Below are 12,822 nucleotides of genomic sequence, written 5' to 3'. Positions count from 1 at the left end.
TTTTATTTGCCGGTAGCAAATTATTTTTGGCAGCTGGTGCAGAATGCATAGACCTTTCAGTTTGTGTGTGCAGCCAACACTTATTGGTAATTTCGTTCAGATCAACGAGTTGCTAAATTTCGAGCTCCACAATTGCCGGGTTTTCGCTTCTTGCAAACGTATTTAAATGTTTTGGAATCTTTTAGCAACTATCTTGCAACGAGAAACGGTGAGCTGATTGTTAGCCGTAATGTAGGCTATATTTTTTAAGCAAAATATCGAGCTTTCCATATAGTTCCGTTAATAAAATGTAAATATTGTGATTGACAAGATGTTTAGGCCCATTCGATTCCCAATAAATTTAGTTATTCAAATAAACTTTAAGAACCACAAATCATTGAAAATATAATTTGTTTTACAACAATGTGCCATATATCTACAAAAATTGTTTACTCTATTCAATGTCTTCTTTAAAGGGCCGTTGAAAAATCACTTCGTATATATTTTATATGTATGTATGTAAACCGCTACATACATACGCATATACACAACTTTTTTCGCTTTCGCACATTCGAGGCACACTAATCCAGACCCAATGCAACATAAACTAATTTCTATGCAGGTATGTATGTATGTGCATAACTATTTGAACGAATTGAAACTTTGTTTCTCTGTTTGTTTGTCTTACAACTTCACTGCCAACTCGTTGAATACTGGAGACAGAAGCGTTAAACGAAAAATTTAATGAGTACTAAGTGAAAAAAAAACATTTTCAAAGTTTATGTTCGAACTAAATTTATTGGGTATTTTTGGTTTATCCATTAATTATTTAACTTTTTATATAAATATTTAATAAGCAGTATACACGAAGAACATACACATGTTAATTGATATACGTACACATATGTAGAATAATATAAAGTATTTCAACTGTACGAGTCTAAATGTAGTAGTGCGTTTCTAATACACGCATCGCCTTTAATTAGACGCTTAAAAGTAATTTTTTTTATTTAAGTAAATAGTTTTTAAGAGTATTATCGTTATGTGGTTTTTTGCATTCATTGCATTCTTACATCTCTATTTTATAAAGCATACTAACGAGTTGTGAGCTTTTACGTTTCATAGGACCGATTTTTCAAGGTCTAGATAAATATTATTTATGGCATAAGCTTAGAAATGACAAAATTTTCTTTGCATAATGTATTACTAGTGCTTTATATATTTTGACATATAACCGCTATGTACTAAAGAAATTAAGCTTTTAATGATCTCGCATAAGAAAACACAAGCGAGCATAAGCAGTTTGTGTAGTGTTGGAGTGGTTTTGACCAATGCGCCCAATCTAACGCACCAAATATGCCACGTTTTAAATATTTGGAAAATTCGTTTGTATGTAGTCGTAGGATTTTATCTATTCATTGAGAAATTGGCGATCACGATTGTAATCTTTGCTGTAGATGCAGAACAGGATGTTTCCGCAAGGCGAATACATTTTTATTGTCACTCTATGTTTCATCGACAATGAGCTTTGACATTGGAAAACTAAGTACAAATATTGTAGAGGCATTTACACCCGATTATCTCACTTTATCTGCTTGAATTACAAGAAAGTGTTTTTCTTTTTAAAAGCCCATGCAATTGACTTAACTGCTCGAAGGAAAATTCAAGCTGTGCTGCTTATTATTAAATATACAGCACTGCATAAACTTAGCAGATAAGATGGAACCTCATATTTCTGTATAAATTTTGCATGCTTTACATGGGTCTACGGTCGACCACTTTCAAGTACGTTACATTTTCGAATTAAAAAAGTTTATGCGCCTGAGAGGTAACTCGTTCAGTGATTTTTAGAAAATTCCACAGCTGATAGCTGCCTTACTAAAGCTATCGCTATAATTAGAAACTGGAATATAATATTTGCTCTTTAAAATGAATTGAATTCCAAATTGAAGATTTTTTGAAAAAACACTAAAGCTTTAAAGGCAACTGCAGCTGGCATTTTAATTACGTATACGCAGCGTAGCCCGAAGAGCACGAGTATACAGAGAGAACTTACAAACAAACTATGAGCAGACGATTCATTTGGATTCCTGATTACATATTTAAAAAACCTTGGATCCTCTTAGAATTTCTGTTAATAGACCAGTTAGTATGTTAGTGTATAGCTCTAAAATGCTAACTTTATTTCAAAAACGTTGCGTGACGGAACCCTTTCTGCCCTCACAGACGTATTCAGCACGCAAAAAAACCTGGAAAAATGTCTTCACTTTTACAATAAATAGAAATAAAGTCTCTCACTGAAACACCCTGCTTTACATATGCATATATGTATATATAGTGCATAAACATTTTAGTTTATAAAACACATTTTTTGTTTTTTTGTCAATTCATGTTCTCATTCATCTTTGCCAAGTTTTACCAAGCGGTTTAAGAACTGTGCCATTTTTAAAAAACTATACTTATATTTACGTTGTAGAAACAATATATAGGAAAGATAATCAGTTAAGTAGCAAGCTTTGAGTTTAAGCTAAAACAGATATGGGGAATAATATTTAAGTATTTTCTAGGATTTATTTAATTGTCTTCAATAATTGCTCAACCTCATTGTAACAGTCCTCCGTCGATTAGTTTGTATCTCTTATTCGGATAAATTGTTATTATTAGTTGAAATTTAAACTTTTAAGTTCTGCTGTTAAATGAAATATCCATCGATAGTTTTTATTAATATGTAATATCGCTAGAGTTTATGATCCACTACTGAAGAAATTATCGTAACTGTTGGGTCCCCGGTTACTCTGGAATGGAGGGAAACGCAAGAGCCGATGAGTGTGCAAGGGAAGGTTCTGAGCTTGACCTTCAGTGAGTGTCAGAGGACATAAGCATTCCTCTAAATGTACTGCGATTGATTTGAGCGCAATCGCGGAAACTAATAGCAGGTGGTATCTGACTACTAACTGCAGAGCTTCAAAGCGCTCGGGCCAAAACTGAATCTTAAAAGGGCAAAATGTCTACTTGGATTCAACAGATCAACTACCAGCGTAGGCACAGCTGTTATAGCAGGTCACTGTGCTATTGGCACCCTAACCAGGAGAATGAATGTTCCTCACAATAACGTCTGCAGAAGCTGTGTACGATGAAGAAGAAATTGAGTCGGTATAACACCTCCTCTGTGAATGTACTGCACCTCAAAGAAGCCGTGCCAAATATCTTGGCGATTATTTCTTTGAAGACCTGGGAAACTTGCAAAATGCTCTCTGTGTCTTTTATTAGACAAGCAACCAGGCTAACCTAACCTAACTATTTAATTAGACTGCAAGCCACCGCCGAGGTATTGTGCGTAAGTGTAAAGCAGACGGATTGGCAAGGAAATTTATCATCATCCTAACACTTTCAATGCAAAACTAAAAAGAAGAAGAAGAAGAAGAGCAGTCCTTTCATTGGCAAAATTCCTTGGCTTACATGAGCTTCTTAAGGCAAAATACGACTATTGCATGGAAATGAGATCTTTGTAATAAAAGAACTCTCACATGGATTTATTTAATTAGCAGACTGACAAAACTGTGAATTACTGTGGAGCTACAATACTTTATCTGCTTTCTGGGCCATAACAGAAGAAGGTTTGTAGACCCTTGGCTAATAATTCTTGCAAAACCTTGAGAAGGCATTTCACATGGAAATTCCGTGTATTTTCGGCGTGTTAACAACGACCAGGAACTAAATAGGATCGAGATATCTCAATAGTTCAAACCTGGTCTGTAAATAATGTAAGGAGCCATTCAAGAACACCCATTACATCCATTTAAAACAACCGTTTGGTGCGGCCTATGGGCTGGAGGAATCATTGGCCCATTTTTCTTCTACAAGACGGCACTACTTGTCATACAGCTCATGAAACAATGGATTTTCTGCGTCGTCGTATCGGTTGCGATTTACCTCTCATCTCGGACCGGCGGATTGACCACCAAGATGGTCGATATCACACCTTTGGACTTTTATTTGTGGAGTTATGTAAAGTGTAAATGTTTTGTGGATAAACGTGGAAGCCAACATAACTAAAGTTATTCACGAGGTAGCGGCCAAAATCCTCCAGTGAGTCATTCAAAATTGATGTTTACGGATGGCCAAATCATGGCGCAGTTGTGGCCAACATTTCAAAGGAATTATCTTTAAAAGAAATCCGATACCTCTAAATTATACATAATTGGCACTTACACCCTTTGTTGGGTATTTAGCCGAGTTCCACGTTTTGATGTTGTTCCACAAAGGAAGGGATCTACAGTTTTATGCCGCCTCTGAATGGCAGATAGTTTTTATGAGAAACTTTTCAGTGACAGAAATATACTCAGAGATTTGCCATTGCCTGCTGAAGGGTGACCGCTACTAGGAAAAACTTTCTATCATTAGCAAAGAGTCTCGAGCCCGGGCACAACCGAATGGTAATCACGGACCAACCCATTCGGCCTATACAATAAATTAAGACTTTTTGGTTCTACTATATTTGTTTGATTCCATTTCCCATTCTGTTCTTCTTCTTACAAGAGCATTTATGCAACCATTGAATTTTTACAAACTATTCACAGGAGAAATCAAAAAAAAATTATTGATGCACCGATAATGAAAATTACGAGCCAATGCAATGTTTGTGCCATTAATTTAAGACATATGACTAAATGAAATTACGTAAGAGGGAATACATATAGAGTATCAATCTACGGAGGGCTAGATATAGGTATATATAATATAAATTATTAATTTTTTGTATTACTTCTCGGCGTTTAATTTTTTTTTAAGCTCTGGAGCCACAGATTTTGGGAAAGCCAAATATTTTATTTATTCTACTTTACTATAATTCTTAGTTACTTAGTCATTTCTTTTCTAATGTATAAATGCGTATTGGTTATTATTGTTATAATTTTCTTCTTTTTTGTTTTGTTTTTTGTTGAGAACATATTTAGGTTGTATAATAACTTAATAAATAATTTTGATAAGTTATTGTTCTTGATATTTCTGAAATACATATATAAATGTATGAATATAAAGTTAACTATAATAATAGCTGTTCTTGTTCTCATTTATGTATATATCTATAAGTATTTTACCAAATAAGCGAAAAGCGCTTCTTCTTTGGTACATGATTGACGCTGATTTTGCGCAACTTTTCTGGTGCAACACCTTTGCGTGGTTTAAAGAGATTTACCTGCAAGCCCACTTTGATCTTTTTGGTGAGTGCACCTTGCGGGAAAACGGCCTGCACCTGTGGCACCACAGTGCTGGATACCATGCCACCCTCTGGTCCAATGGCATGCACCTCTTGACGTATGCGTGAGACCACAGCAAAGTATTGTGGAAAGTCATATGTAACAAAACGGCAAACGTGATTACCGGCTTGCTCTTCAAGTTGTGCAATTTCTGCGGGCACAAAAACAACAGTTACTTACAAATTTCTTAATAGTACTCACATACGCATATGTATGTATGCATGTGTAGAGTTTTATAGTTATAAATATATGTATACCTTCGGGCTCAAAGCATTGTTGCATCACATCATGCATGATTTCTTCAGAATTATCAATTGTATGCTCTCGCCAGGTTTCACCGTTATCCGAACGCAATATGATAATTTCACGCTCTTTGCCGCGCAGTGATGCAAAATGTGGTACTTCCATGATAACGGGGCCAATAAATTTCGTCGAAACTGGTCCCAGCTCCAACACACGGCTAGCCAGGGCTTCACCCTCCATTAGTTGGGGTGGATGCATGGTGCGTTGTGGTTTTACATAGCGACAAGTGACTCGAGTCGGTTGGCAAGTGGAACGAGACGGTATAATCATGCGTACTCCACTATGGCGACAACCACGCATTGCACCGCCGCGTGCATCGACAAGGAACGAAACAAGAAAACTGCAAGAAGATCATTCACGTGTGAGTTCACAAATTATATTAAAAAAACGGTAAATGAAACATGCATGAAGATATTCGTACAACAACAAAAATTACGCCGCGTTTACATTACATAGTTCAAGTAAGAAGTGCTGGCCTTTTATGCTTTATTTCGACGAAGACATTAGTGACATAACCAACTATTTTTACACGGTAGATACGTTCCTTAGAAAAGCGTGTAACAAAAAAACGTATAAAAAATACCTGCGACATACCGTAAATAATGGAATAGGTTCCAGAACTTTAGAAAATCGCGTAAGATGAAAAAACTCTAAACATTTCCTCAAAAACCGTGCAAAAGAAGTAATAATGAAATCCAAATAACATAAGTGTACAGTGAAAATTCAATCCACAATTATAAAACATATAAATTCAAATTGAAATTAAAAAATTATTTTCTTTGCAACTATTCATCGCCACTTGAAAATAATCGTGCACGTTAATAGTGGACTGGACCAACTATGCTATCATTAGTAGATATGTCAATACTATGTCTGATATGTCCAGCCTATCTGTCGGGCTATATTCAAAATATTAACGGCTTCTGTTGGTTTTTTCGTTGTAACAAAGTCTGTTATTATATATATATGTTTATACAAAGTAACACAAAATCAATCACCCTCTCGGAAAACGTTAGCCACTGTTGACACTTTTGAACGAGACACCTGCAGTATACAAACAGACAAGCAATGGAGCGCTTAAAGGTCAAATAAAGATTTCCATCACTCCAAAAATTTTTTTGGTAAACAGTAAAGATTTATTTAAAAATCAAATTTTATGATTAATTTTGTAAACAGTTGTGCTTGGTTAGTTGTAAAATGTAATTTTTCCATCTTTTTGAAGGAACATATCTTTATCTTTTTTGTTTTGAGATTCGCGAAGAACTAAAATGGGGAAGTGTTCAAAATTGTATCAGTGAACGTTATGCGCCATTTTGTTCAACAACTTGTATCAACACATTTTGAAAGTAACTTCATAATTCGCGTTTGAAGAAATATCCGCCCTTATTGGTAAAAAAAAACTTGACCAACACATTCTCACAGGCATCCCTTGTCAGTTTTGTACCGTAAAAAAACTTTTGCAAATGCAAACTAATAATTACTCAATACCCGATCTGAACTATATGGCGGATCTATTCGCTGGAACTTGTGGTGTATTTCTAAATATGTATGTAGCTTAAAGTCATCTTGATGGAACGCAACACCCCTTCCTTTCACCATTTATGATCATTTCGAGTCCCGGTTCAATCTGGTCAATTGTTAACAGTACAGATTTAGAGAGTGTTTAGCCAGCTGGTTCCAGCTCATAGTGGATAACCCAGCAAAACCTTCTTGGCCATTAAGCCGTGCCTGGCGATCGTTTGGACCTGCTTACTGCGATTTGTCCACGATCTTCTTCGGCTAATATATTATTCTTCTATATGTTTTGTTGCAATTTTTCTAAATGAGTTTGAGAGCAAAGCCCCTTCAATATCACTCTCATTCCATCTCTTTGTAAATTAAATTACGTATTGTCTATCGACATGTGTAATATTTTATGGAAGCAAGTAAAAAAAATTAAAAAAATCTTGTATCCGCTTCAAAATTTTTTAACGATTTCTCACGCCCATACGAGTATCTACAGGGATTTTATTATACTTATATTTATATTTAATTGGCGCTTACACCCTTTATTGGCAGCTAATTTTTGTGTGCGGCTTGATATTTTTTCACAAGTACAGGGACAGCTTTATTAAGGTTTTTTATGAGGAGCTTAAAGGGTGTCCCACTTTCACATTGAATTATGAGATTAAGAGGGAACTATTTAACAAATAGTGGAAAGGAAAGTATATTGAGTAATAAAACTTATGTTCGGGTTGCCTTTTAATGATTCACTATTTCTTCTTACTCAATGCCAAGGTGGCATTGTAATTTAAAATTATAATAATTTATAATATGATACTAAGAAAGTACTTAGGAGATCAAATCTCTTGGATGTGCAGGTAACATTTCTCTGATCTGGGTTTCAACACATAGGCACATAGAGGGAAATGAAATTGCTGATGAGCTTGCCAGGAAGGGGACTGATGACCGCAGGGACCTCCCACCCGGTAACCGGAATTTCCCTGACAGTTGTTAAAGGGGAAATTATTTCACAGGAAAGCGCAGAAAAGGTGGAGCTCCATTTCTTCATGTGCTATTTCGAAAACCCTTTGGCCTCAATACAATACACGGAGGACTCGGAAAGTCCCGGAGACTCCACGTCATTCAATTTTCAAACTCGTAGCTGTGTTTAGCGGTCATTAAATGATCGGCACACACGCAGAAAAGCTATGGTTACAATTTAACCCCCATTGCAGAAGCTGTGGGCACTTTTCAGAGAAGGAGACTGTTGAGCACTTTTTCTTTAAATGTTCCGGTTTGGCAGCTAGACGATTAAGGTCACTGGATAGTCCTTCCATCTTGTCCATTCACCTTGTCCATTATATCAACAGCTCTGGCTGGCTGTAGATATCTTCCTGTTGGAGGTCTCATAATGGTATCAAAACGGTGCTTTAGTGGTACTTGTGGAATACCAGAGTGGTATGTACTTCAACCATTTCACATACCTATCTACCTACCTAAGTAAGTGCCGCTCTTCGGCCGTGAAGGGCCAGAGCAAGCAAAGCCATAAGAATGAAAAGCATTTATATTTTTCTGTTGTACGAAACTCTCATTGCAATCATATTTTAAATAACTACCTCTTCCATGAAAGCTTTCGGCTGCATGTAAACAAAAATTACTTATAAAAATATTCAATGATTTACATATTTTGACTATTTTCAAAGGATAGCCGTAACTTACCCCACATATTTTTGTTCCTCATTAAGACCATTGGCCATATAAATGCCATCCACTATGGATTTACCAGCGCCATGTATCTGTGCTTTATGTGGACTAATCAGCTCTTCTGCAATAGCCTGTTGCTGCGGTTGACCTCCAACACCGCCAGCATACTCAGCGCTATGGGTCATCATGCGATTAGAATCAATACGTTCATCGCGTGTAACATCGATCGGCAAGGAATCATCGCCTAAGGATTTCATTTCATCAACTGTCAAATAACGGTATGGCTGATCGGAAAGCATATTATCTTCGCCTTTTGGTGGTGGTGGTGGTGGTTTTGTGTTGTGGTAAATTGACGAGTTTCAATATTTTATTTATTTGGCATTCCATTGAAATCCAATTATTGTTTTCGATTTGATTTATTTACAGATTATTAGCGGTGTTGGCGCGAATAGTGCAAAAAAAGTTTGGAGAGAAATAAATAAAAAATATGCTAATAATTTCTTTAAAACCTTAAAGAGCAAACACACATGCAAATTTAGGTATGTATAGTATATATTTTTTCGATTACATACATATGAAAGCTGATAATGCATTTTGACTGAAAAGGTATTCAAATGAGGATTATTTGCACGATGTGTAAAAGTGTTCCCATCTTTTGTTGAAGATGATTGCGATTGTGTTGAAACTATGTACATGTGTAATAATCGGTTAAAATGAAAAACACAAAGTACGTGTAGACATCGAATATGTTTCAAGGGACATATACTAATCAGCTGATTTAAAAACGATAAATGAACAGGTGAACCAAAACACTTCAAGGTAAGCGCAAAGAAATCCCTAATGTATGCGTATACAAACAATCTAGTATCCATACATATTTATAATTATGTACGAGTACATAAGTATGTGTGAAGGTGTGTAAAAATACAGGTTTTACATCTCTTCCAAGCTCTAATGTATAGCGAGTTTATTTCAGCTAAATCTGTCTTGCACTTTCTCATTATTGTAGTTTCATACGAAAATTTCGCACTTCTGAACATAGGTCCCTAAGTATGATACAGCATTTGTTTACGATAATGCGCATTTCCTATTATTTACGTATAGGGTTGTTCTATAGGAACATAGCAAACGTTACATATCCAATGAGAGAAGTTTCGAAGTTTCAAATAATTAGGAACCATAACTTCACGAGTTAATTTGAACTTGTAAGCATCTCGTCCATAAAGTTCACCCAAATGTGGGCCATGAAGGTACCAAGTCCTGCGAAAAACATTTGCAGCTTTATTATTTTCGTTCATCAACTGGTTCGTGGTCTCGCAGGCATCGTCAATAGTGTATACGATGACTCGAATTTATCCACTAGAGCAATCACAGCCTGCCTCTTAAGAAGTTTATTGCGACCACAGACTCTGACTCTTGCTAGTAATTTTTGATAAATTCCAAGTGATGTTCTTGTTTGAACTTCTCAAGATAAGATATAAATCTTGAATGATTTATGACTCATTGTCACATCATAAAAACAATTATGTGTAGATTTTCCTTTTTTTCTTTTATTTTTAATTTTCTTTATTTTTCTTAAGATTCAGTTGGTATCTACTGGCTTTATATATATTTTCCCGTAGTTCCTAGGGTCTCAATAAACAAGTTAAAATTATATTTATTTATATCTAAGAATTTTATTTGTCACCAAGTGCGACCTGCTTGTAACGTGTCTGCTTCCACTAGTCGCCTGCAAGTGTTAAATGGCCTACCATATCTCCGACTGCCTTGCGAGTTCCAGTCTAGGGATGCTTTGTGTTATTACCATGTTGTTTTTGCAGTGTGTGACCGATTTATTTCCACTTTGGCCGTCGGATTTCAAGATGATCGGGTATCTGCTTCGTTAATGTGAAGAGATCGGGGTTAGTGGTGGTTTCAGGCCAGAACGTGCATAATTTAGCGAAAACTGCGATCAATAAATACCTGGAGTGTTTGTACATATATCACGCGTAATGGTGTTCCATGTCTCACACTCATATATAACAACAGCGTTTACATTAGATTCAAAGATCCTCAATTTCGTGCGCCTGTATATATGTGATGATCTACTCGCTTTGTCCAAAAGATCAACCACAGCGCGACCCTTCTATATTCGACTGCGAATGTCGGCTGCTGAGCCACAATTTTTCCGAATTAGCAGAACTCATCTTCGAGTTAAGTGCCGTTTAATCTGAAAGGCTTGCGAGGCCGCAGTGTTTACGCCCTACATCTTTGTCAACGTTGACTTTCACGGCCACTTTAGCTGCACATTCGTTTAGCGCTACAATTTTTGACTGTATATCGTATGTGAGTCTTTGTGCGACAACAAACACATATCGTCGGCGTAGTTAAGATCTTCAACGTAGCCGCCCATATTCCAGGATATATATGTGCTAGCCACGGTTGCTTAACGGAGATAGCACGAATCCTTGTCTTACTCCTGCATGCTCTTGAATGCCGCACATCAGGACGCTCTCAAATCTCACTCTGCAAGTGGCATCTGTGAACAATTGTTTTATGAGGTTGATGATTTTTTTCAGGTACTCTACAGACAAGAGCATTATGAGGCAGGATTAATTCCTTAAGAAAGGTCACCGTGTTTAGTTATTATTTCCACATAAACCTTGGTGGTCCAAATCATCTCAACACTGGCGCTTAATATTATGGTAAGTATTTTTCCTATAGCATTTGGAGTTGAGAACCAGCAGATCAAACTTGATTAACAACGTTCGTGGGGATTAGGTGTGTTCTTTCAGGAACTTTTCATCAAACATAATTTAAATAAAATGTGAACATGTCACAAGCTATTTAGAATCTTATTTTAGTATGTATTTATTTACATATGTATGTAAGTACGTGTATAATATTCAAGCAACACCAAGAGCTTTTAAATTTATACATCAAGATTAGAACAAATATTTATAGTATATGTACTTATATGTGTATGTATGTATGCACATACATATATACACACTAGGGTGATCGACGCGGTTTCTATGACTCCCTGAGGCGTTCGCAAAATACTAAGATTATGCTTTCTAATGCAGATGGCTGATGAAATGTGCTACCAAAAAAATAAAACAAACTCATAATCAATGGGAGTTATAGCCTACATCATCGGAAGAGGGCCGGCGGAAATTTAGTCTTATCAAGGCGAGGTGTTTTTTATGCGATCTCAATAATAACTATGTTGGGCCTAAATTTGTATCAAGTTTGGACGAGTTTTACGAGAGTTACTATTTATATTTCTGTTTGGCACCTATAGTGTTGTCAGGCTCTACTTGACGTTTCTATTATCGTGAACTTCTTCGTGTGATAATTTTTCACAATTTTCAACTTGAATTTAAAAGACAAGACTGCATCGATGAACTAAAATCATTGAACAAGCACCACTCTTTCTTCCGCTTCTACATGATTGCCGTGATAAACACTTACGCGATTTTGGCATAGTTTAATAAAGCGCGCCAGTTATTTCTTTCTCGCCAGTTGGACATACCAAAAGAAGCCTTCTCCAACTGATCTTTCCAACACAGAGGAGGTATTCCTCTTTCTCTACTACCACCAGTTGGTACCACATCAAATATTTTCAGAGCCAAGTATATGCTCATACAGCCCTTTGTTCCATCCGGCAAAGATCCAAAAATCTTCCGCAGAATCTATCTCTCAAAAACTCCAAGGGACGCCTCATTGGATATTGTCAACGTCCAAGCTTCTGCGCCATAAGTTAGGACAGGCATGATGAGAGCCTTGTAGAGAAGCATCTTTTAGCACCATAGAAAACTGACACAATTAATTGCCTCGTCGTTGCTGTTCACTCACCGACGAATTCCGTGAGGTTTGTCCAAAATTAATTGTTGTGCCAGAAAGTATAGAGGTTTGATTGTGCAAAATCATAAAGTTAAAGTAGTGGGCAATAGTATGAGGGGCATCAATAAGATTTTGCATGATTACCTTGTGGTAGAAAAAGATATGTCCGCGTTGGATCTGATTTAAAAACCTCCCTGGAAACTCAAAGAGCTTCAAAATGGTGCAAACGTGAATTAGTCATCATGGAGAATGTTTCGAGAAGCAATAAAAC

The 12,822-nt window shown here is 36.4% G+C and overlaps 1 protein-coding gene across 1 annotated transcript in view; it reads right to left on the bottom strand.

The window, feature by feature from the left end:
• Nucleotides 1–768: 768 nt before the first annotated feature.
• Nucleotides 769–12,822, bottom strand: part of LOC128861734 (ankyrin-3) — a 55,924-nt gene continuing 43,870 nt past the window's right edge. The window contains exons 8-11 of the mRNA XM_054100100.1: nt 8,742–9,036; nt 8,639–8,659; nt 5,495–5,880; nt 769–5,388 (exon numbers count right to left, since the gene is read on the bottom strand). Coding sequence (XP_053956075.1) covers nt 5,075–5,388; nt 5,495–5,880; nt 8,639–8,659; nt 8,742–9,036 — 1,016 coding nt within the window. The 3' untranslated portion in view covers nt 769–5,074. The remainder of the gene's footprint in view (nt 5,389–5,494; nt 5,881–8,638; nt 8,660–8,741; nt 9,037–12,822) is intronic.

This window comes from Anastrepha ludens, chromosome 4 (assembly GCF_028408465.1).
Source record: "Anastrepha ludens isolate Willacy chromosome 4, idAnaLude1.1, whole genome shotgun sequence".
Lineage (NCBI taxonomy): Eukaryota > Metazoa > Arthropoda > Insecta > Diptera > Tephritidae > Anastrepha > Anastrepha ludens.
The sequence above is the reverse complement of the archived record's forward strand: the minus strand, read 5'-3'. Positions and strand labels throughout refer to the sequence as shown.